Raw genomic sequence first — 22,691 nt, forward strand, 5'->3', positions numbered from 1 at the left:
CGATCCGCTCTGGACTCTCGTGTGGATTGTCTAGGAAATGGCACTCGCCAAGGATCTCAAAGTCATGGTTGGAAGTCATTTGATTTCCTTTAGTGGGATTGAATCTTCCGTCAAGCTATTGCATGAATATTGCGATTATCAAGAATCCCGTGTCCACAAGTTCGACAAGACATATAAGAAGGGCATATATTGTATACAGGAGATTACTGGGATCGGCAGAGACTTGTCGACCGGCTGGAAATAATCGAACGTCAGTTGGGAGAGGTCAAAGAACAGAACAACTCACCGGGTCCAGTGTCTCGAGACACAGATTGAAAATTTGAAGGGGTGAAACTCGCGGAACTAAACGACGGACTGAAGAACAGTCGCAACTCATGGCTCCACAGCGAAGGGGATCAACCGCGACAGGGACGATCGGAAGAGCTAGAAGCACCCGAATATCATCTGCAATCCGTGCGGATCATCCCCTCAAATCAGTCCGAACAGTAGACATGGGCGCTACCCGTCAACAGAGTGCGTCGAGAGCAGAACAGCGCAAAACCGCGAAAGGAGCGAAGAACCACCAGGTTTCGAGACCGAAAGAGAGAGATTCGACTGGACTCCGGCATAGCGAGCGCATTGTCAAAATTCGAGAAAATCGGAAGCCCTGAGAAGAAGTAACGATTTATTTCCATATAAGCTGTAGCAAGACCAGCTCCGCAGAAGAATGTCTACGAAGGCCCTGCTTCTTGCAGGACTCTGACTTCTCTCCGTGAGACTTCCCCCCGCCTAGGCATATGCATGCCTCGCTGATTGTCTTAAGCCGCATTCATTTTGTGGTACTCGTCTGAATCGATCGTGTCTAGGTTGATAGAGGTCGGAAGGAGTGGGGCTGAGTGGTAAGATATCGCAAGACTGCGATTGCAAACATGACATGCATAGTCCGTCGTTGTGGGCGCGTTATTATGAGATCCGAGAGTGCCGAGATATGGATCGAATGGCAATCCATATTTGCAGTGATATTGGTTGGTTTAACATTAATTCACCGTTCTAGATATTCAGGCATTTATGGTGGGAATGGCAGCCATGACCGTTTCGTCAACATTTGGGAGCAATCGCTTGGGGCATTGAGATCATCACGAGCGTCGAGGACGAGAGTCGGAGTATAGGTTCTGATCGCCGAGAGAGCTACGAGACGCAGTTGACACATAATTAGGAGATTGGGTAGACCGGATCATGGCTTTGCTTCTTATTCTGCTGCAATATGCAAGCATTTTGCCAAATTCGATCAGGTGAGGTTTGCTGGAATCACTGGAAGTATGAGGTTATGTCTGGTAGACTATTGAGAGAACCCCTAACAAAGCTGACGATATTATTATCCCCACCGTGGATAGCATCACGAAGATTGAACGATAGATCCAATGAAAGCACTGGATTCAGTTCTATATTTGCTTGCGTCGTGCAGCTTCTTAGTGATTCGTCCCTATTGACATTGATCCTCGGATGTTCTCATTGCACGCGTGTCCTGTCATCCGGCCATACCCCCATGAACCCGAATGTAGTCTCCCAAACCCCAACGCTATGCATTTCCCATCCCAGACATGAACCTAAGGAAATACGTCTCGTACGATGTTCTGTCCGTCGTCGGGCCCTTGCCGTCGGCATGCGTCTGCTCTAGCATTCCCCGACATAGTTCCTTGATCAGCTCCGTGACGGTCGCCTCCGAGACCTGCATGGCCGTCAACTCGCCCTCCAGCTGCCGGACGTACAGCAGCCCCGTCTTCCGCAGCAGCTTGATCTGCATCTTCGAGATCTCGATCGCCATGCCGCGGCCAAGAGGATACTTGATCGTGAACCCGTTGGACGTGGGGACCGCCCACGCGAGCGGCGCGAACCGCTGTAGGGCGAACGTGTCGAAGCCGGGGAAGATCGGGCTGGGCTCGGACGTCTGTCCGTTGATTTGAGGCTGGTTGGGCTTGTGCAGGCCGAGATTTTGGAGGAAGCTTTCGGGGAGCGCGACATCGGGGCCGCCCCAGACAGAAATGAAGCGACTGAGCACACCGAGCGACATTCGGGCGCTCTGCATGTCGCTAGCGTCCCCTGCGTACGTGCAAATAGCGGTGATGAGGGTGTCGAAAATGGGTTGGTTGGCTACATTGAGTTAGGCATGGACGTCAAATAGCCTTACCAGGGCATGGGTGGGGAAAACTTACTTTGACTCACAAAGACCGACGCAAGATCGTTGTTGAGGATGCACGAGATGAAGTCCAAGAACTCCCGACGCAATTCCGCAAGCTGGATCTCCTCGTCGGTCCCGGTTGCCGGCTCCCCTAGGCCGGAAAAGATGCGTTGAAGCAGCGGCGTCACAATCGTGTCCAGAATGCCGTAGATCTCGGTTTTGAAGGCAAACACGATCTGTTTCAACGATCGTAGGATCGGGGTCATCTCGTCGTTCGTCGAACTCTGAGATAGCAAGCCTTGGATCCATCGGGGCAGCTGCTGGAGGATGTTGGAGCCCAGCACGCCGATGAGGCGCGAGAAGGTAAAACGCCCTGCCGTTCGGATGGCCATTTTCGGGGCGAGGGCCTCTAGGGCAACGAGGGTAACCTCTGCCGCGGGAACAAATGCTTCTGAAATGATCGAAGGCGGTGCGTTGCCTACCGATGAACCCGGTTGCCAATCAGAGAAGCCACGGGCTAGCGTGCCCAAAGCCATGATATCGTGGTGTAACTGTAGTACGGCCGTCTCATCGCCCCCTTTCGCAGCAGGCAGATTCTTCTCCATATCCCCGAAGATCGGGTTCATGACCGATTGAGCATACAAGATCTTCTTGTCAACCTCCACGGTCGTGGCCGACAGCATGCAGCCAACGGCCTCGAAGAGGTTCAGCTGCGCCTCGAACTTGGCGTCCGAAGATTGATCCTCTTCGGATGACGACATCTCCTCATCGGCGGACGCTTCTGGCAGCTCGGCTTTGATGACAAGCAGGTCGGCGATCGCTTCGATCACGTTGGAGACAATGCTGCCAATGTGCGTCTTGAGCGGCTTCACGAGCTTCAAGAACAGGTACCAGGACCGGGTTCGCACCTTCAGGTGACTGCTATGAAGGAATCGGATGAAGTTCTCCAAAATCGGTGGGATAAGGCCGGGATTGATCTCCAAGGCCTGGCTGTATCGGTTGCAGATTTCCATATACTGCAACTGCACAGCAGGATGCCCATGCGTTCCGATGCCTATGATAATATTAGCATGACTGCAGAACAGCCTCCATTAGCTACTCACCTAGCTCGATCATCTTCGACAGCAACCCAATTGCTTGAGTCTCCGATTGTGTAGGCGCCCCGCCTGGTTTGTGTTTTGAGAACATCCCGCTTCCTTTTGATGGCACAACCTCCAATACGAGGAACAGCTCCTGCAAGGCTAGATCCAACTCTCTCCAATCGATACCCGATTGGTGGACCTGGAATTTCTGAAAGCTCTCGGTCACGATCCGAGCAATCGTCTCCATAACCAAGGGTTCGTTGATCGCAGCCACGGTCTGCTGCAAAACAAAGAGTCTTCTTCTGAGGTCTTGGAATTCGGCTTCGTCCGTCTCCTCCCCTTCCTCGCCCCAAGAAGCCGTTTCGTCGTACTTCATCTTTGCGATGATGGCGTCCAGAATCGATGGCAGCATCCGCTGATACTGATCGGGTAAGGTATCCTTTCGTTTGCGGAAGAAGGTCAGGAGGTCGGTAAGGGAGGGGATGACGGTCGAGCACACTTCGTCGAACTCGTCCGAGAAGAACCGGAGCAGGAAAGGGACGAAGGTCGAGAGGAGGAGGTCGGCTTGTTGATGGACTTCGGGGGGGCATTGGGTGTCGAGAACCTTGACGATGTCGAAAACGACATTGTTGACGAGGCGAGCGACCATCTCAGCCAGATCCGTATCGTACTGCGAGGTGAAGCGGAGCTGCGATAATGGTTGGCTGGCAATGAGCTGGTCCACGACATTGCTGAGGTTGAGGTAGACCATCAACTGGATTTTCTCGGCGGGTTTCATTTTCTTCGCAACCGTCTCGCTGAACGCTTCGATGGCAACGTCTCGTAATTTCGCCCTCCCCTCGTCCGATTCTCGTGATATGACCTGCTGACCCGCGATGTCGAAGAGCGCCGAAATCAAGGTCTGGTTGACGATGAGGGATATATCCATCCAGCTCACCCATCGGCTGATGGTCCGAATGCACATCTCGACGATAGTTTGGTCTATCCGGCTCCATTTCGAGAGAATATCTTGCCATGACGTCGCGATCGCCTGAGCATCCCGTTCCCTGATTAAATCCTTCAAGTCATTGTTCCGCCTTTGCTCCTCCCCACTCCGCGGCGCCAGCACATCAGCAATCTCGTCATGTATCGATCCCAGTAGCCTCAAATACATGATCGTGCCAATCGGGTTGCTTTCCGCGATGTTGGGAGGCTCTCCCTCTGCGAGGCTGCGGAAGTCTGCCAGACATGACGTCCAAGATGTCGGATATAATGAAGCAAACAACGCCGTCAGAGCCTGCGTGAGTTTGTTCTGGATATGCGGTGTCTCGACCTTGTCTGCCGTCGGAGGACCGCCATATGTCCGTTTCGTATATTGCATCAACTCGGAGCGGATGTACTCGAGGGTCTGCTTATCGACCTGGGGCGATTGGATGGCATTGTTGATGACTTCCAAGCAGAAGTGCCGCACAATCTCCTCCGCCTTAGGCGATCGAACAAAGAGAGTGAGGCAGTACTGTCCTGCCGAAGGGTCGGAGCGGATTTGGTTGAGGAAGTTAATGGCCTGGGTCTTGAGATTTGGATCCGCGGCTGGGTTCCAGGCAATCTGAACGGCGTTTTCTATCTGGAAGGTGATGTTGGTGAGCAACATAGGACTTGAAAGTTGGACAAGGAGCATCTAGTTACCTGGCCGTCCATATCCACCCAGGCCGCCCACCGGTCCTATACGTATAAGGATGAAGGTCGTAAGAATGTCAGGTGGTTGTTATCTGACGCTTGACATCGGTACCCGGCAGGTTATGGGGAATGGAGCGGATTTAGCAGGTGTACGCCTCGGGAGATAATGAAGGTCGTCGACTAAACAAATTGGACTGGACAAATGGTCGCAACAATGATATTCATTCCAGCCAAAAAGAATTGGTGAGCTGGCAGGGAACGGCGTGACCGGGGCTTTGCCGTTAGTACAGACAACCAATAATAAATGAGGCCTTTCGATGATCGATGAGGTCTAGACAGGCGAGTCTAGTGGTGGCTTTCGAGAAAGGACGGTGACACATAAAATGTAGAAGATCACCTTGGCAGTAACTTCGTTGAATTGATATTGATGATCGATAGCCCAGCAATGCGAACTGTGAGCTCGTTAAGTTTAGTCCCCAAATTTTCCCGAGCTTCAGCAAAATGGCCAATCTCGCCCAATCTCGAGCTCCACTATCCAAACTGCGGATATCGATCCTTCCCCGTCATAATGCGATGCAGCTTGCCGTGAGTCTCTACATATATGTTCAATAATGCCCTGGGTGTATTCCCTGGAAATGTTCTGTATCCTTGGATTATTTTGGTTTAAGTTATGCATAGGGCGTGGTTTACAAGGCTCCGCTCACTCATTCACTCACTGTATCCGTAGGTGATACGACAGTAGACACACCAGAATGAGGACCTTATCCTGGACCCAAATCCTTCTCCAAGTGGTCCAAACAAGAATATTTTCCTATAGGTATTCCTAAAGCCTCTGCTTTGATGCTCTAAGCTCGTCTTTAGAATTAATCCAGGGGTGTGTCGAAGGATTTCTATACAATTGTAGTGATATTAACCAAGATCCCTTCTTTGGAGGGCTTGGTAGACCATCTAGTCCAGATACTTACAGGATATGTTTCGAGGACAGGAACTTCGCAGCATAACTGACATGGTTATCGGCAAAGCTCGAAATGAAATAGTAGCTGTGGTCATAATCTGGCTGCATGCGGAGGGTGATATCCGTATCGTTGCCCGCCTCCTTGGCCGCCGCAATGAAGTTCTCTGGAAGCAACTGTCCCTGCTTGTAGAAGTTGTCGCCAGTTCCCTAAGGTTGATAAGCAGGTGCGAAAGTCATCATATCTAGCTTACTCACCACATCGATCAGCAGACTCAGCGGACCTTTCCACTTCTTGACCAGCTCGGTCGCATCGTGCTCTTGCCATTTCGACTGATCTTCGCCGAAGTAGCCGTTGAATGCCTTCTGGCCCCAGGGGCAGTTGATTGGATTGGCAATTGGCGCGAATGCGGAGCATGACTTGTACATCCCAGGGTTTCGGAGGAACTGGCAGAGATATTAGCGAAATACTGAAGACTTTAGTTGTAGAGAGTCAAACCAGTGTCAAGGCGCCATGCCCGCCCATTGAGTGACCTGTGATACTGACTTTTGACGAGTCCAGCTCTGGGAACGAACTGAACAGCGCCTTGGGGAGCTCATCGGCAATGTAGGAGTACATATTGTAGCCCTTGGTCCATGGCTCTTTTGTGGCGTCGACGTAAAAGCCTGCACCACTACCAAAGTCATATGCATCATCTTCCCCTTCGATTTTCAAGCCCCCTAGATAATATCAACCAGCCATCCGACGTCTGAGAATAAAGTCTTGCGTAAACATACGTGGACTGGTGTCCGGATAGACGATTGCGATGCCGTGCTCACTTGCGGGCTTTTGGAAGAATCCCTTTTCGGCGCAATTGTCTCCCGTGCAGGTCAGGCCGGATAGATAGAATAGGACCGGGACTTTCCCCGACTGGGCCTGTGGGGGAAGGTAGAGGTTCAAATTCATATCGCAGTTCGTGCTAGAAGCCTTGTGGGTGAGCTTCAGGAGCTTACCGCCGCACGAGGCGATGGTCGCGTTCGTGGTGAAGGCCATTTTGGCAGGCAATGGTCCTAATCTCAAGTAGATCGAAGGAAAGGAAGAAAGTCAAATTGAATATAAATCACTGTGCAGATTTGATCTATATAAATCTCGCATGAGATGTAGTTCGCCTGCAAAACTGACGTAGCGCGGGGTGGCAGGGTTGATGGGCTTTTCCCTTTTAGGTCCGAATGTCCCCGTCTGTATCAATATTATCGAACCCCTGGGTGAGGAAATATAAAGGTCTGGTTCTTTGCGAATAAGATAGTAATGCATTTCGTATAAAGTGTGTGCGAAGTCTTTGTATCTTAATCGCGCAGGTGCTGTGCTATCTCGATTCTGAGCGCAGATGTCGATATCGCTTGTTCCCAGGAGACTACCATCACCTCGCGATGTTTGCATTTGGGAATAGAAAACCCGCTGACTACCCAATGTCCAAATGCTTGATGATTCCGATTACCACAAACGCCTCATACTGCCTGGATCCGTGCCTAACCATTCCAGCTCGTGCCTCGCCATGTCCCTAATCGCTCACAGCAGCTCTTCGCAGGTCCAATCTTCGTAGCTGTGACGGTAAGGTTAGCATTAGAAATAGGCAGTAGAGAAAGTAGAGAGACATACCAGCCATCCGGGAGATATCTCCGCACAACCAACGGAATCTTCTTCTCGCGCAGCTCCTTGATCGCAATCTGAAGCGGATCCGTCTCCCCCTCCAAGTCCACCAGAACCGGCGCATTCATACTAATCGCCAGGAACACATTAGAAAACCCTCCCCCCTCGCTCAAGCTAAACCTTGGTTGCGTCTCACCTGATCTGCAGCGCCCTCGTCCCCAAGATCCTCGCCCTCTCGTACTTCGTCATATACGGCGTCGTCATCCGCTTATCCTTATCGACCTTCTTATCCTTCTGCGCGGCGACCGTGTTCGTCGGCGTGGGCTTGTTGACCGCCTTGCCGTTTTCGCTGTGCACGATGTTGTTCGGGTCGGGTTCGCCCTCCGCCCGCCGCTCTTCCGGGTCGACGATGTCCTGGCCCGCCGCGGGCGATTCGTAGTCCTCGGGTGTGAATGATTCGGGGGCTTCGTCGTACTCGTCGCCAGCGGGGCCCTCACTATTGGATTGAGTCAGTAGAATTGGAGGAAGCGGGAGGCAGGAGATCGTACTCGAGTATCATATCATGGTCGTCGTCGCCGGCGTCTGACATGTTGGCGGCGTGTAAAGTCACTTGAATCGGCTTTAGGAAAAGTAAAGAAAGCGGCCACGGGTCAAGGTGAAGTGGTAAAATGAGATGGAAGCACAGATATTAGTAGTTAATGTGACCGTAGCAGAATAGAACTGGTGAAGTCTGTCTCAGCACGTCTGTTCGCCAAGAAAAAATGTTGGAATGGGTCCCGTCGTCAGGGTCCGCCACACTTTTATTCCCCCTCCCAAGGGCAATAATATATTCTACAACAACAATTGTACACCAAGTTCAGAACACGGTATTCTCCTTTAAATTGTGCTATGAGTTAGAGAAGGAGTCGGAATTCGGAGATCCCTCTTATACCGAGGACCTCAAAATGCTTGCCCAACCGTCCCTCAAGCGACATGCATTTGATTTCCAGGACGCAAGTCCAAGTAAAAGGACACGCAGAGGTAAGATCGTCTCCCATGGTATCCATCGATTTACTCACACAATTTCTAGCCTCCGACGAGCTCCCAGACATAGATGAGGACATCATCTCTCCAGAGCATCTCATATCTGAAACAGAATGCACCCCTCGCACCACCCGCTCCTCCTCCACCGCCTCCCGTCCCAAGATCTACGACTGCCCCTACGACGCCTGCGGCAAGTCCTTCAACCGCCCCTGCCGCCTCTCCGACCACATCCGCACGCATACCAATGAACGCACCCACGCATGCCCGTACCCCGACTGCGCGAAGACCTTCTTCCGCGACACCCACATGAACCGGCACATCAAGTCGGCGCACAAGCAAGAGCACAACTACGGGTGCACGTGGGCGGGGTGCGGCAAGCGGTTCAACACGGGGACGCGGCTCCGACGACATATGAAAACGCATGAGGACGTCCAGTTCCAGTGCACGGAGTACCCGCCTTGCGGCGAGATGTTCAGGAAGCATTCGACCCTCGCGGCGCATGTCTCGGAGGTGCACCTGGGCCGGAAACCGTATCCGTGTCCATACACCGACGATAGCACCGGCGAGGCATGTCCCCGGGGCTACGACAGCGCTGCGAAGTTGAAGAGCCACATTGAGCAAAACCACGAGAGCAGCAAATCCTACTGGTGTCCCACCTGTACCCAACACGCCTCGTCCCAGCTCTCCGATCAGCTCTCCGACTCCCCCCAACAACCCCCCCATCTTGCTCCATTCCCCACATACCGTGCCCTCCAGACTCACATCCGCGACGCACACCCGCCCCAATGCCCACACTGCTCGACGCCCATCCACCGCGCCGCGGCGCTACGCGCGCACATCGAGCTCCACCACCCCGACGCCCCGGAGCGGCCGGACCCCGCGGACTGCAAATACGCGTGCGACATGGACGGGTGCGGGCGGGCGTTCACGCGGCAGGGGATCCTGGCGGAGCATAAGCGGCTACATCATCGGAAGGCAGGGCGGAAGGGGGATGCGGAGGTGTATGTGGCGGCGAGGAAGGGGAAGAGGTCGGATACGGTGATGCGGTTGACGGGGGCGGGGTATGAGGAGAGTGGGCGGGAGGTGGGGTGTCCGGTTGGGGGATGCGGGTGGCGGTTTTTCAAGGGGAGGGCACTGAAGGGGCATTTGGAGGGGTTGCATGGGATGAGTGGGCGGGAGGTGGCGGAGATGGTGTTGGAGCAGGAGGCGGTGGTGGGGGGGCAGTTTTGGGTGGGGGCGAGGGGGATGGGGTTGGGAGTTGTGGATGAGGAGGAGGACGAGGATAATCGGTGGTTGGATCGGGAGATGGGAATTGAGGAGGGGATGGAGGGGATGGAGTTGAAGAGGGCGGAACCGGTAGGTGAGGACATGATTGATCCTATGATCTTAGGGTGAGGGATCAGATGTTGTTCACGGTGATGGCGTTGCGTCACGAGGTCCTGTGTTTAGCGGAGCGTTGATATATTGATATATGTGTTGAAGGATCATCCCAAATCACCTCTTTGCGAAGCGGTGCTACCATCTGGGAGAGGATATATATAGGTCTTCAGTACTATATGTGTTTCAAACTAAGTAGATAGAAACTTGCTCACCAGGGCTTCTACAGAGCCGCAATATCACGCAACATACCACTCCACCAATGTGACCCATCCTCCGAACGTACCTATCTTTCGAATTTGCTATACTATATCACTGCAATAACTACATGTGATATTCTGACTTGCCTCCATCATGTCAACCCTGAGCGCATCTCCAATATAAGCAGCAGTAGTGTCAGCAAAATAGACACTAAACGTTGTCAGGTCATCTCGGGCGTCATTTGATAGTCGGTCCGGAACCGGAACCGAGCACCTATATCGAAGCCCTAACAGCTGTGATCGCCGGTGCAACATATATTGCTGCTCAGGGTTGAGGGGTTGGCAGTCACTATGTGGTATGGATGCCTTTAGGTACGTGGTGTTGTTGGCTGGCTGAGCGCAGGGAAGTCATCCTAGAGGAGAAGAAGAGTCGAGCCGACTTGTTTCAGTTGGTGGAGAGGAATGGTGGTAGAGCTGCTCTTTCGGAAATTCTAGGTTTGATCAGCACAAAGGATTGAGTGATGAGAGGTATCTTGGCATACGGCGTGCGGATCTCTTCGAGAACCGACTGGAAACGAGACGTTCTTAACTTTTCCCCGGGCGTTGATTGTCCTGGTCGAGATATATCACTGTCCATTTCCTCATCGTAGCACCTCAGTGCAATCGGCCTCACCCTCCTCCTAACATGTCGCCGTGATTCTCTTCTAGTCATCATCGACCATCTACTCCCTTCATAGTTCATATCCCCCAAACCCACTAGCCGTCTTCTCTTCTCGTTTCCGATCATCATCTCACCCGTCCATTCAGCACAAAACCCCCAATCTGTCAATCATGCCGATCATTCATGTGCAACCACCCCATCGTTCTAGAAGATTACGAAATCGGGGTGGCTGGGACCGCATGTGGGTTATCATCCCGTGCTATCGACAGGGTTCGAGGGCTGCCCCGGTGGGGTGATCGGCGCCGGTTATTGGGATGGAATATATATCCTGGTACGAATATGTAACTCAGGTGAGGGCCCCGGGATGGTTGCCAGCTTCAAATCAGTTCTGGCGACTCTTTGTTGGGGGCGGGCAGGGTATTCGACATCGGCAGGGATCATGGCGAGGAAAGGACAGGCGATGAGGCGAGGTATGGCACGCCGTCTTGGTTGACGCACATAACATCATACTGTTGGGGATTCCTGGTTCCTGATGGCGGAATAGGACGGCATCGTCTTGGCTGGCAATGAGTGGGCGCAGAATCCTGCCAGACTGGTGGCTATGGGACTCTTGGTATACTGGAATTGGAGGTGCAACTAGGCGACGCATAGAGGTATTTGACATGGGATATAGGTAGGCAATAGTTGGATAGACGGACGAAATGATGCGCATGAATAAAAAGTGGTATTAGGCGATGTCTGTATAGCCGGGAATGAGTTGACGGATGACGAGATCAGCGCAGCTTGCTAGCGCCTAACATACCTAGTCTATCAACGTCTGGGCGATGATATGCCTCTTCTGCTATGGATGCATCATGCATGGAAGACTAATCGAATTGAAGACCTGTGCGAGATCGCTGCCCTACCGGAAAGTCTGTGATGCCAACGATTGACAGAGTGTAGATTGGGTTAAGCATAAATATGCGGTGATCGGTGAACAATGGGACGCCATGTCGAGAAACGGGCGAGCGACACAAGACTGGCGTACAAGATGTACATTGTACCGTGGTAGTTCTGTGCTGCTGGTTTGGGGGTCCCTGTCGTTATAATCATCGTCTCCAATGATCATTCTGGTAGGTGGTATTCTGCTATTGCGTCTCCTGCACGATTTCTCAACTTGTAAACGCTGAGTACTCCCAGTGCGAACCAACCTTCAAACCATTCGCAAGGACTTACCTACCTACCTGCTTACCAAGTTACCTTGGAGGTGATGGGAACACATGCATGCGTCTCGTAAAGCCACCGTGACACAACCGGCTGGAATATCTGTCCATGTCCACGTTCCCCTGTGGGAGGTTGTGACAGAGCGCGGTTTGATCAAGCAGCTCATTTCGGGAGTTGGGTCGTCGTGCATTTCGGGTGGTTCAAGGAAGTACTTGGATATGTAGGTACACTGGAAGTACGCCCGGTCTGTTCATGCATCACGAGACATCCAGAGTTGAGGCCCGAGATGGTAGTTTGCTGGTGGTGGAAGGGTGCGCACTTGGGAGATTTCCAGGGGGGGGTCATGGCGGGAATGCGGAATATCGTCCGCGCTGGTGAGGTAGATCGTTTAGTTGAATAATAAACGAACATGAACTAAGATGCATCGTAACGAATATGGGACTGATTTGAAGTGTCGTTTTCTTGGGTAGTCGACCCACGGTTGGCAACCGGTAGGGCTGGAGAGTGATACAGGGCAGATAAAGCGAGACAAATATATTCTGCTCAAAGAGTGGTATGTAATTTGAAAATGTTGAGCCTTAAAATAATAATAAGTTAGCAGGTTCCCATCCTAATTAATTACCGTACGCCACCTTGCTGATGGCTTGATGGGGCAAATTGAACCTAAAGAGACTCCTGGATTCCTGCAGTGTGGCCTACATCAGCAAACATCCCGCTTCGTTTGCGCAGCCACCGAAGTGCTATTCCGATTCACGATGCCACTACCGACGAAGTGAGGACGGACGTGGCACTCACATGCTTCCCGTCGCATTGATAGGATGAACAGGCGAAAACAAAAGCAATTAAACCCCCTCTACGGAGTAAACCAACGCCAAAAAACGAGGCTGAATCGTGGTACTAACTCTTAACGATCTTAGCGGAAGCATGTTTCGAACGGGTGCAAGCCACCACCAGGGGTACGAATGTACGATTGATGAACCGGCCGGCGATTGGTCGGATTGGACGAGCGCCCGATGCATAGTCCGTGAGTCAACGGGGTTTAGCGGCACCAGCGGCAGCATAGCCCTGCAAAGTGCAAAGGGACAAAACAAAAGATCGCCGGCGTTGCTTGGAAAGAGCTTGGAAGATGGGGGAGGCGGGCTTCCAGAAGGTTTCCACCCCCAGTCGCGTGCCAACAACTGCATGGAAAGCATGTCAATTGTTCCCTTGCCAAGTGCCGCTGGTCGAATCAACGGGTCGAGACTTGATCCCCGCCTTCGTATGATCGATAGAAGGCCAGAGAGTCTCATCCATTCTGGAGTCCTTCCAATCATCGAAATCTCTATCGAATCTTTCGAATCCTCGCTCCGTTGCTCCGTGGTTCTCGATTGGCTCGAGTTGTCTTTTCCGCGTTCCGCTCCGCTGGACTGGTGTAGGAGCGAGTCCATCATCTGCTTGTCCTTCTGTGCTGCATTTTGAAAGGCGACGCACCTTACTATTGTGGATCGTTGCTGGACGGTGGTGGTGGCTGCTTTGTACCCGCCAGATCTCGAGTCCTTCGAAAAGCATATCGCATCCATCCTCACATTCATTCTGTCCCATCTCCTCTCATCTCATCTTGACTCGAGCTTGGCTCTTCTCTTACCATTGTTGCTTCAATCCGAGTCGATTCCATCCAAACCTCTGATCCATCGCCCGAGACATTGAATGGTCGGTTTGACACCTTGGATCGGTTCCTGCATCTGCATCGTGGAACACCCCAGCCTTCGACTCCCGTGATAGTCAATGGTCTAGTTCGACGCATTGGCACATCAATAGTGAGACGATCTGTCTTCTGTCTTCCGTGGTATTTTCTGTATGTACAAGTTTTATATCTTATGCTCCGCACTCGCACTGTTGCACTCTGCTGTTCCCCTAGACCCTAATGGAGGTCTGGCTCTTTCTTTAGAGTTTAGAGTTTAGACACCTTCCCACTTGGGCGTCCCTCGTCCCCAACTGATCCCATCCTCCCACCGTTTCTCCAATCCGCGAATTCCGATCACTTCCTCCCACACTTCTTCAACTCGACCGATTCCGCCGTGGAGTCTTTGCTTCGGCAATTGGAACTGGCCTTAGACACTTTGTCTCTTCGCTTCTACATCGAGTCGTCTTCTCGTTGCGGTCCGCTTACACCCACTTCTCCCGCACTGACACCTGGCCCTCTCCGCGTTGCTGACGCCACCAAGAGAGCCAGACTTCCGGACTACCAAGCCCATCGCCAACCTACCTGCACCCTTTGTTTCACCTTCATGCCACTCTTTTCCTCTGTTCCTCGGGTCTTACTGTCTTACGCCTCATCCTCCAAACCTAACCCGATCGCCAGCAAATTCGCGCTCGATAACCCTTCCCCATTGCCTCCCGTTGCTGGCTCGAGTCTACTTATCACCGGCGCTCCACCTTTGATCTTCGCATAAACCATTGAACCTTCGGAGCTCACGTCACGGACCTCGAATCCTTCCGCGTTCGGCACCGCAACCGCTCTTGACAAATACGACCTTCCTGCCCGGTGTCTGACAACACCGGGACTCGACAATTCGCGGCTGATCACTCGGAACATCGCTCAACAGCGTGTGCTCAGATTCAATCCCGATTATCACCCTCGAATATCGGGTCGAGAACGCCAATTGCCACTAACGTTCGGTGAGACGCATATTTTCACGCTGTGGACGCAACTTCCCGAAACGAACCAGTCGAGATCGCGCGTTCCATTTCTGATATCGGTTTCCTCCAGCGGTCACTCCCTGCTCCACCGCGACTCGCTAGACTCTCCCCGCGACTTCTACAATTCCGATCGATGTCTCTGTCTTCGTAAATCGATCGTCGCATTGCATCCGCCACTATCCGCCTCATTCAACTCAATGCGACAGCCTGCGTGGCCTCCCTCTTCCGTGTGCGACATCATATCCGCCTCGACCTCGCCGTGGTAAACGTCTGGTGCAGAACCGGGCGCACGTTGTTTCCACACGGCCATGGAGCATGGGGCCTGTAACGTGATATACCTCGACCGGCGGGCGCAAGAGGGTCGCGTTGGCCGCGATGACTTCAAATCGATGCAGAGCCCGCCCAAGAGGAGGAGTTCAGGGAGCGATTCGCTGGGGTACTTCAAACTGGCCCCAGCGACATCGGCGGAAGTAGTATCGAACCTCGAGAATATCTTGTCGACATTTCATGAAGGTAAGTGTTAAGTTGTGGGGTTCTGCGCAAGAGTGAGACATGTCTGGGATGTGGAATTTCTGACTCGTCGCATAGTTCATGTTTTCCGCTCCGGCGCCTCGTGTCTTGCGAAAGTCGCCCAACTCGACGATAACAAGGACAAGAAACTCCCGACTCTTGTTCTTATTGACATACCGTATGACGAAGAGCAACGACTTAAAAGACTCTCAAGGGAGCCACGGATGTTGTCTCCCACGGCCGTGCGAAGAACCACGAACGAGTCGGTCGAGGGCGACGAATTGTACGGCATCCACCTCTTAACACACATCTCGACCGAGATACACTCGCAGAATCTCTCCAGGCTCGTCGTACCAGTGGTTGTGCTCAGCGGCTTCGAGCGCGACTGGGGATCGACGAATCTCGCGACCTCTTCTGCTCAAGGATCGTATGTTCTCAGCGACAACGCGCGGTTGATGCGATATCTCGATGCCGGTGCAGTCGATGTGGTAACGAGTCCACTCTCCAAGGACCACATCCAGAGTCTGGCGGTGCATGCATATCGGACCTATAAGGAATTTATTAGAGATGAGCAAGGGTTCCTAGCAAAACGACGGGCGAGGAAACGATCGTGGGTCGGCGTCAGTGAGGACAAACCCTACTCGTATCTCCGGGAAGCAATGGTGTCAAACTTGATGAGTGGCATCTGCAACCCCGAGGAGGCTGCGGATTCGATTGACCCAAGGTAAGTGTCCAGGGCGTGAACCTAGTGCAATTAACTAACACTACTTAAAGCGACATCCTAGTCAAACCAGATCGCAGAACGAAAGTGGAGGCTGCTGTTGGCTCCTGGGCATTTTCAGCGCACGAATTCACGGACGATGAGTTGCTTTACGGCGCACTGGTGATGCTGGAACATGCATTGCAAATGGAAGAGCTTGCGAAATGGCGACTGCCGAAAGGTGACCTCGACTACCCGCTGTTCTCCATTCCTCAACTAACCTTCATTTCTAGACGAATTAGTCGTCTTTCTATTAGCTAGCCGGATGGCGTACAACGACTTTGTATTCTACCACAACTTCCGTCACGTCGCCGACGTGCTCCAAGCCGTCTTCTACTTCCTCCTTCAAATCGGTACTTTGCCTCCATATCCTTACAATACTCGCCGATCCTCTGGCCCACCATCCGCCATTGCTTCCCTTCTCAAACCTTTCGATGCGCTCACCCTTCTCATCTCCGCGATCGGCCACGACGTCGGTCATCCGGGAGTCAACAACGCCTTCCTCGTCGCATTGAACGCCCCGCTCGCGCAATTATACAACGATCGGTCTGTGCTCGAGTCTTTCCACTGCGCGGCATACTCGCAGATCCTGCGGCGGTATTGGCCGGACGCGTTCTCGGATATCGACATGCGGAAGCGCATGATCAGCGCCATCTTGGCTACCGACATGGGATTGCATTTCAAATACATGGCCGATCTCGGGAATCTGCAGGAGAAGCTGGATCATAACGAGAGCACGCTCGATGGGTGGAATTTGAAGATCCTTGAGGAATATCGCGACCTAGCGTGTGGGCTGTTGATCAAATGCGCTGACATTAGCAATGTGGTAAGTCGACCGTGCGGATGCTTGACCATCCTCTAGAATAGAGACCAACGTTTATCTACAGGCGCGAAAATTCGACACTGCTAGGCAATGGGCTGAAATACTCACGGACGAGTTCTTTAACCAGGGCGAAATGGAGAAGGAACTCGAGATGCCCACGACTCTCTTCGCTCCCCCGGAACGCGACAACTTGACCAAACTCGCCAAGTCGCAAATCGGATTCATCAACATCTTTGCTCGTCCTCTCTTTGAACAGGTTTCCCATGTTCTACCGGGAATGGCATTCAGCGTCGAGGAGCTCATCACCAACAAGCAAATCTGGGAACACAAGATTGCGGTAGAGAAGGAGCTGCAAGCAAAGCAAGGACCGGCACGAGAAATGAAGCTATTAGCGCCTGGCGCCTTGCATGAAGATCATGCCCCGAGCCCCATGACGCGAAGCCGAGAGAACTTGGCGGATGTTGCACAGGTCGATGAAGAGATATCGGATCCGATGGAGACTGGCGCTCCTTCTCCTGGTGAGAATGGCGGTACTCCGCTTGCACACTCCTCAAGGGCCCAATCCATACCACTCTCACCACTCTCTACCGAACCTCCATCCACCACATCCGTCATCTCCTCTGACCAGGCACCTACATCATCCACAAGTACTGATCATACCACCCTGCAAAACTTCATCGTCGAACCTAACCACCTCCCTGAAAGAATCATCCAATCCGAGATCATAGACCGTCCTTCCAACCCATCACATACCTTTACCCCCCCAACAAAGAAGAAGGAAAGGGGAACGCTATTAAACAACTCTGCAGTCCCTAACGAGTCACAGGACAGTGAAAAGGAAACCTCGTCCCGTCCTCGCTTCTTCCGCTCTCGCAGTAAGGATAACTCTCGGAAAATCAAGGGCAATCCCACACTCCGTAGCAAGTCCGCCGACCGCAAATCGCTCCCGTATCCCGCCACCACCATCCACCGCCAGCACCCATCGCACGGGTCTTCGACCTCCCGCCCTTCAGATTCATTCACCGACGCCACCTCTAGCCCTCGCCACTTCCCTAGCCACCCGAACCTCCGCTCCAACGGTGACTCCCACTCCGCTTCCCAACCCGAGTCATACCCACCCCTCCCAAGCGCCCCGAACGCGTACACGAGCGCCGTTAATGGCAACACCGCCCTCACGAACGGTGTCCCTGTCTCCAGCAACACCGGCCCCGGCGCCGATGCAAGCACGCATCGCACCGGCAGCCCGTTTACCGACAGCACGCGGCCGACATCCCGAGAATGGAGCGAGTCGGCCGCGCTGACGGACGAAGTGGACGAGGTGCCACCGTTCAACGCTGATGACGTGAAGCCGTACAGCGGTACCTTTGGTGGACGGGACGGGAACGCTGGTGGTGGGCAGGATGGAACGAATGGCGCAGATTATCACACGGTGCCGATGGCTGGTGGGACCGTGGAGAACGGTGATTGGAAAGGTGGGGAGGGGCTGGGGAAGAAGGGGAGTCGGTTTCAGTTGAAGAAATATTGGAAGCGGAAGTGGAAGGATGCGGTAGGGATGCAGGGGCAGGGCCAGGGGCCAGTGAGGGAGGGGGTGCAGGTTCGTGGTGGAGGCGGGGATGTGAAGGGGTGAAGAAGCAGCGAGGAGACGACGAATTCTAACAACCCTCCTCTGTTCGAGCCGATCGAACTACCACGAGAACCACTAGCCGCATGACAATGGCTCGGAAGCGCGCTGCTCACCTGCCATCTCCAGTCATATATTTTACCACGACTATTATCCGGCGGACGAGCATCACGACGCGAATCGAACGGTCCCGCCGATCCATCGATTCTTGTGTATATACCTCTCCCCTCCTCGGATGACACATGCGGATTAGCTACCGGGTCGTTTATCCGCGCATCTTGCTCTGGTGGAATTCCCACAGCCTTAATTGAATAATGCATGTGGCTTGCGTTTCCGCTTGGCGCTGTATGATGACGGACGGCTAGGAATCGCAAAGCAGGTACCAACGGAAGTTCGAAAGCCATTCATCGCGGTTCAGAGTCAATTCCGCGTCTTCTCCCCCGGATCTTCTCCACACAGTCGGATGAGCGCTAGATATCCGCGATCGGCGTTTCGATATGTATCTCTCGAGCGGAAGTCATCGATGGGAGAACGGAAAAGCTGGGAATGGGAGACGGAGTGTTCAGCGGTTGACGCATGAGTGTATCAAAAGGGAGGAAAAGGGGAGGGAGGGGTACTTCGGATAGATGTTATGATGGGTTGGGGACGTGTAGATCATGGGTATTGTATACGTAGGAATGAAAGCATAGCTATGATTCCGAAATTGCCTTGTGGTGTTGTGGTGTATGATGTTGATGTAGCGTTCGTTGAGATCCTGTAGTGCTGGTTCACACACTGTTCGGAGGAAGTGATGTTATGAGAGTTGGAGAGGTGAGTGATGTCTAGGGAAGCTTGGGGGTGGTAGATATAGCAGTGTCACAGTGCTGTCTATGATAAACAAAGGGAGGGTGAATTCCCACTTCACTTCATATACCAAAATAACTCAATCCAATTAAAGCAGGAAATGGCAGAGTGTCTTAGTGGTAGCCCCCCTCAGTCATCATTTAAGATGGCTCGGCTTCCACTTCTCGACGTGGCACACGGATGCTGTCAAGTACTAGCTGGAAAGGTGCCTCTGGAGCTTGAAGAAGATCCACCCGTTGCCGCAACGGATGGGGACTCGTTGAAGTGCTCGGATTAGAGGTACTCCCTAGGGCTCCCGGAGCTTATAGATTTGCTCTTTTGTTCTATGTTTTTGAAACGTAGAGGGAACTGCTTTTTGTGGGATGGAGCGGTGATGGGGTCATGGAGGGTGATGCTTCTTGAGAGGGGAGTATAGAGTGGACAGGAGGTACTTGTGAGGTACTTGTGAAAAGGTAATGGGGTGGATTTCAGGAGGGTTCGAGTCTGGGTAGGGGCATTTCTTTTTGTATTGATTCATAGCATAAATATACTTCAATCTTATGCTTGCATGAACTAATCTGATAATATTCCTGTATTAGTATTTCATTTTAAAATGTTATTAATATCGAGATGGGCAATAATAGTCTAGTCAGTCTGATCAGTCTCTCTCCGAAAATGAATATATTGCTGCCTGAGGCATTAATTTTTCAGGATTTCCATGTCTGTTCAACATCAACTGCAGTGCTTGATTCCATATGGATATACGAAGCATTCTACAATTGGTTGCATTGATACCAGATTCGAATGTCACTCTTTTACCGTAGCCTCCAGCACGCGTATATCTCTAAGCCAGGGATTGTACGACCACGACGAATCCGCACTCTCCTCACTCTAGCAGTTGAGAGCTCCTGCGACGACTCCGCCGTCGCTATCCTCGAAACCCACAATGTCAAATCCTCACTCATAGCCTCTCAATCCCCCTCCGCCTCATCTCCTCCGACCGCCCACCTCCACTTCAACCATCGCATCTCCGCCACCACCGCCAACCTCCGCGGCATCCACCCCGTCGCCGCCGCCATCTCTCACCAGCGCTCGCTCGCCTCTCTGCTACGATCCGCGCTTCCCTCCCTCCCCGATGCGCGTGATGACGTCGATCCTTCGAAGACGGTATTTATAGATGTGGAGGGGAAGCTCAAGCAGAAATGCAAACCGGACTTCATCGCTGTCACCTCTGGGCCGGGGATGATATCGTCTCTGACGACCGGGATTGAGAATGCGAAGGGGTTGGCAGTCGCTTGGGGATTGCCGATTGTGGGGGTGCATCATATGCAGGCGCATGCGTTGACGCCGCAGTTGGTGCACGCCTTGGAGAGTGGGCGGGCGGGGAAGCAGGTAGAGGAAGAGCATGTCGCAGCGGGCGTGAGAGCAGCATCGCGGTCACTTCAACCCGCATTCCCATTCCTTTCGCTGCTCGTGTCTGGTGGGCATACAATACTCGTTGACTCGAAGAACGTCACGCAGCATCGCGTCCTTGCAAAAACAGCAGATAATGCTGTTGGAGACGCGCTAGATAAGATGGCGAGGATGATCCTCCCGGAGGAGATCATGGCTAGTGAGAAACAGCTATCCAACTACGGGGCGATGCTAGAGGAGTTTGTATTTCCTGGAAGCAACCCTCTCCCGAGCGGTCAGGCTGGCGAAGATCGTTCTTATGACTACGGCTATGCTCCCTCATCCGCGGCCCGACGAGTTTCACAATATGGCTGGGCTCTGCCCATACCATTAGCAGCTAAACCTAAGAGCGAACAATTCGCGTTTTCGTTTGCCGGCTTGATTAGCGCGATGGAACGGAATGTCGACCCGGAGACGCGGCTGGTTTGGAATGATCAGCGGCAGAAAAATGACCGTGTTCCGCGAACCGAATCGCCGAGCGAGGACGAGAGACGGGAACTGGGAAAGCTGGCCATGACAGTGACCTTTGACCATCTTGCAAGGACGGTCATCATGGGATTGGAAGCCATGGAGGAACGGGGCGATCGGGTGGGCACGCTCGTCGTCGCCGGAGGCGTTAGTGCGAATCAGTTTTTGAAACATGTGTTGAGGGTAAACTTGGACCGGGCAGGGTTCGGGAAAGTGGAGATAGAGACACCACCGTTGGCGCTGTGTACGGATAATGCAGCGATGATTGCCTGGGCCGGGTCTCTGTTGTTCGAGGAGGGATTTAGGGGCACGCTTGGAATGCTGGCCAAAAGAACTTGGAGCTTGGATGATTACGATGGGACCGAGGTGAACCTCAGTGTTTTTGATGGTGCGACAGAGGCATGAGCATCCTTTCCATCAGTTGGTGTTCTTGGAATCGTTTATACTTCATTCTAATACCCATGTATCATAGCCCCAGAAAACGGGCCTGTGTAAATATGTACAACACTACTGCATGAACACATTGCTTCCAAACATTGGATGCCGTCTTTAGGATCATAACTGCCTCCAGTCCTCATACTCCTCCTCTAAGTGCCTTTTCAACTCAGCGAAGTGCGAACCGAACTTCTTCTTACAACGCCAGCACTCCAAATCTCCCTTCAAATACCGTCCTCTCCCCTGTCCCTCTCTCTGGTCCTCCGGTAGCGGGAACTCATCAAGCCCAACAAGGAACCTCGTTTGGAAACTGTTATAATGCTTCTTGTGCTTCATCTTTTCCGAGAACCGGTCCGGTGTCAAGATATGGATGTGGACATTGTACAGACTAGGATGTGCATGCACCCCGACCAAAATCTCACTCTCCCAGTCCCGACCAGAGGGTAGTTGCGCTTCCAGCTCGGCCTGGCGCTCCTCAGGGCTCATCTCCTTGTCTTCGCCGATTTCATCTGCGGATTCCAGCAGCTTCTCCATCGCGTCTCGTCTCGCCTTCTCTTTCGCGCTCGTTGTGCCCCATCGTCTTCGCGCCTCTGCAGCAACGATGCTCTTGGCGCGTTTCACTTCCTCCCTGGCTGCGGCAAGGAATTTTGGTTTAGATAAGGCCGTGCAAGGGTGTAATTCTGAGATTGCAGGATCCCGTGACACGAGGAGGCAGTGGATTTGAGATTTCGGGAACTTGTCCTGAATGAACACCCAGTAATCGTTGTGGTAGATGACGGTGTCTGCGGGCTGGGTAGTAGGGGATTGGATATATGACCGAAGGACAAAACGGAAGGGGTCAGATTTCAAATGACCTTTTTTCGAACCTGGTGTTGGAGACGAGTTAGAAGGCTCGGGCTTGCGGCTCATCAGCTCGGTAACTGAGCATAGTCAGTTGTGGATTGTGAAGAAACGTGTTTCACTATTCCGCTTTGACTTGGTTCATCTGAGAACCTGTTTGTAGGCCACTAGCTAGAAGCAAAAATGGAAACAAGAAAATATAGTGCCGAGGGAAGAAGACGTAAATGCTCACAGGCGTTCTTTGCTCTATTACTAGGTCGTTCCGTGGTATCCTTCGAGCCATCCTCCACTTGAGGGGCGCCATTACGTGCCTTAGATTCCGCTGCAGGGGGGGCTGCA

At 52.7% G+C, this 22,691-nt stretch overlaps 8 protein-coding genes across 8 annotated transcripts; 3 read left to right on the forward strand and 5 right to left on the reverse strand.

The window, feature by feature from the left end:
* Nucleotides 1-1,210: 1,210 nt before the first annotated feature.
* On the reverse strand, nt 1,211-5,315 carry P152DRAFT_455428 (karyopherin-beta). Its single transcript, XM_033678783.1, has 4 exons — nt 4,906-5,315; nt 3,262-4,843; nt 2,193-3,212; nt 1,211-2,130 (listed from the first exon to the last, which is right to left on the reverse strand). The coding sequence occupies exons 1-4, from the start codon at nt 4,915-4,917 to the stop codon at nt 1,559-1,561; spliced, it is 3,186 nt and encodes a 1,061-aa protein (XP_033537343.1). The 5' UTR covers nt 4,918-5,315; the 3' UTR covers nt 1,211-1,558.
* Nucleotides 5,316-5,536: 221 nt separating this feature from the next.
* On the reverse strand, nt 5,537-6,998 carry P152DRAFT_410799 (putative esterase). The gene is made up of 4 exons (XM_033676961.1): nt 6,626-6,998; nt 6,348-6,568; nt 6,107-6,295; nt 5,537-6,058 (listed from the first exon to the last, which is right to left on the reverse strand). Exons 1-4 carry the CDS (start codon nt 6,879-6,881, stop codon nt 5,858-5,860), a joined length of 867 nt encoding a protein of 288 aa, XP_033537344.1. The 5' UTR covers nt 6,882-6,998; the 3' UTR covers nt 5,537-5,857.
* A 113-nt stretch (nt 6,999-7,111) lies between these two features.
* On the reverse strand, nt 7,112-8,056 carry P152DRAFT_455430 (DNA-directed RNA polymerase II subunit F). The gene is made up of 4 exons (XM_033678784.1): nt 8,027-8,056; nt 7,675-7,974; nt 7,488-7,607; nt 7,112-7,431 (listed from the first exon to the last, which is right to left on the reverse strand). The coding sequence occupies exons 1-4, from the start codon at nt 8,035-8,037 to the stop codon at nt 7,398-7,400; spliced, it is 465 nt and encodes a 154-aa protein (XP_033537345.1). The 5' UTR covers nt 8,038-8,056; the 3' UTR covers nt 7,112-7,397.
* Nucleotides 8,057-8,308: 252 nt separating this feature from the next.
* Nucleotides 8,309-9,559, forward strand: P152DRAFT_410805 (uncharacterized protein; the record flags this gene model as incomplete). Its single annotated transcript, XM_033676962.1, has 2 exons — nt 8,309-8,498; nt 8,548-9,559. Coding segments are annotated over exons 1-2 (1,086 nt in total), but the record flags the coding sequence as incomplete, so codon positions are not given.
* Nucleotides 9,560-10,941: 1,382 nt separating this feature from the next.
* Nucleotides 10,942-11,545, reverse strand: P152DRAFT_194334 (uncharacterized protein). The gene has a single exon (XM_033674283.1). The coding sequence runs from the start codon at nt 11,449-11,451 to the stop codon at nt 11,122-11,124; it is 330 nt and encodes a 109-aa protein (XP_033537347.1). The 5' UTR covers nt 11,452-11,545; the 3' UTR covers nt 10,942-11,121.
* A 2,930-nt stretch (nt 11,546-14,475) lies between these two features.
* Nucleotides 14,476-18,810, forward strand: P152DRAFT_194374 (HD-domain/PDEase-like protein). Its single transcript, XM_033674284.1, has 5 exons — nt 14,476-15,134; nt 15,210-15,855; nt 15,906-16,072; nt 16,125-16,717; nt 16,779-18,810. The coding sequence occupies exons 1-5, from the start codon at nt 14,930-14,932 to the stop codon at nt 18,339-18,341; spliced, it is 3,174 nt and encodes a 1,057-aa protein (XP_033537348.1). The 5' UTR covers nt 14,476-14,929; the 3' UTR covers nt 18,342-18,810.
* A 1,120-nt stretch (nt 18,811-19,930) lies between these two features.
* On the forward strand, nt 19,931-21,627 carry P152DRAFT_455435 (uncharacterized protein). Its single transcript, XM_033678785.1, has one exon. The coding sequence runs from the start codon at nt 19,962-19,964 to the stop codon at nt 21,480-21,482; it is 1,521 nt and encodes a 506-aa protein (XP_033537349.1). The 5' UTR covers nt 19,931-19,961; the 3' UTR covers nt 21,483-21,627.
* On the reverse strand, nt 21,540-22,619 carry P152DRAFT_455437 (HIT-like protein). The gene has a single exon (XM_033678786.1). It carries the CDS (start codon nt 22,419-22,421, stop codon nt 21,633-21,635), a length of 789 nt encoding a protein of 262 aa, XP_033537350.1. The 5' UTR covers nt 22,422-22,619; the 3' UTR covers nt 21,540-21,632.
* Between the last annotated feature and the right edge of the window lie 72 nt (nt 22,620-22,691).

Source organism: Eremomyces bilateralis (assembly GCF_010015585.1).
Source record: "Eremomyces bilateralis CBS 781.70 unplaced genomic scaffold P152scaffold_3, whole genome shotgun sequence".
Taxonomy (NCBI): Eukaryota; Fungi; Ascomycota; class Dothideomycetes; order Eremomycetales; family Eremomycetaceae; genus Eremomyces; species Eremomyces bilateralis.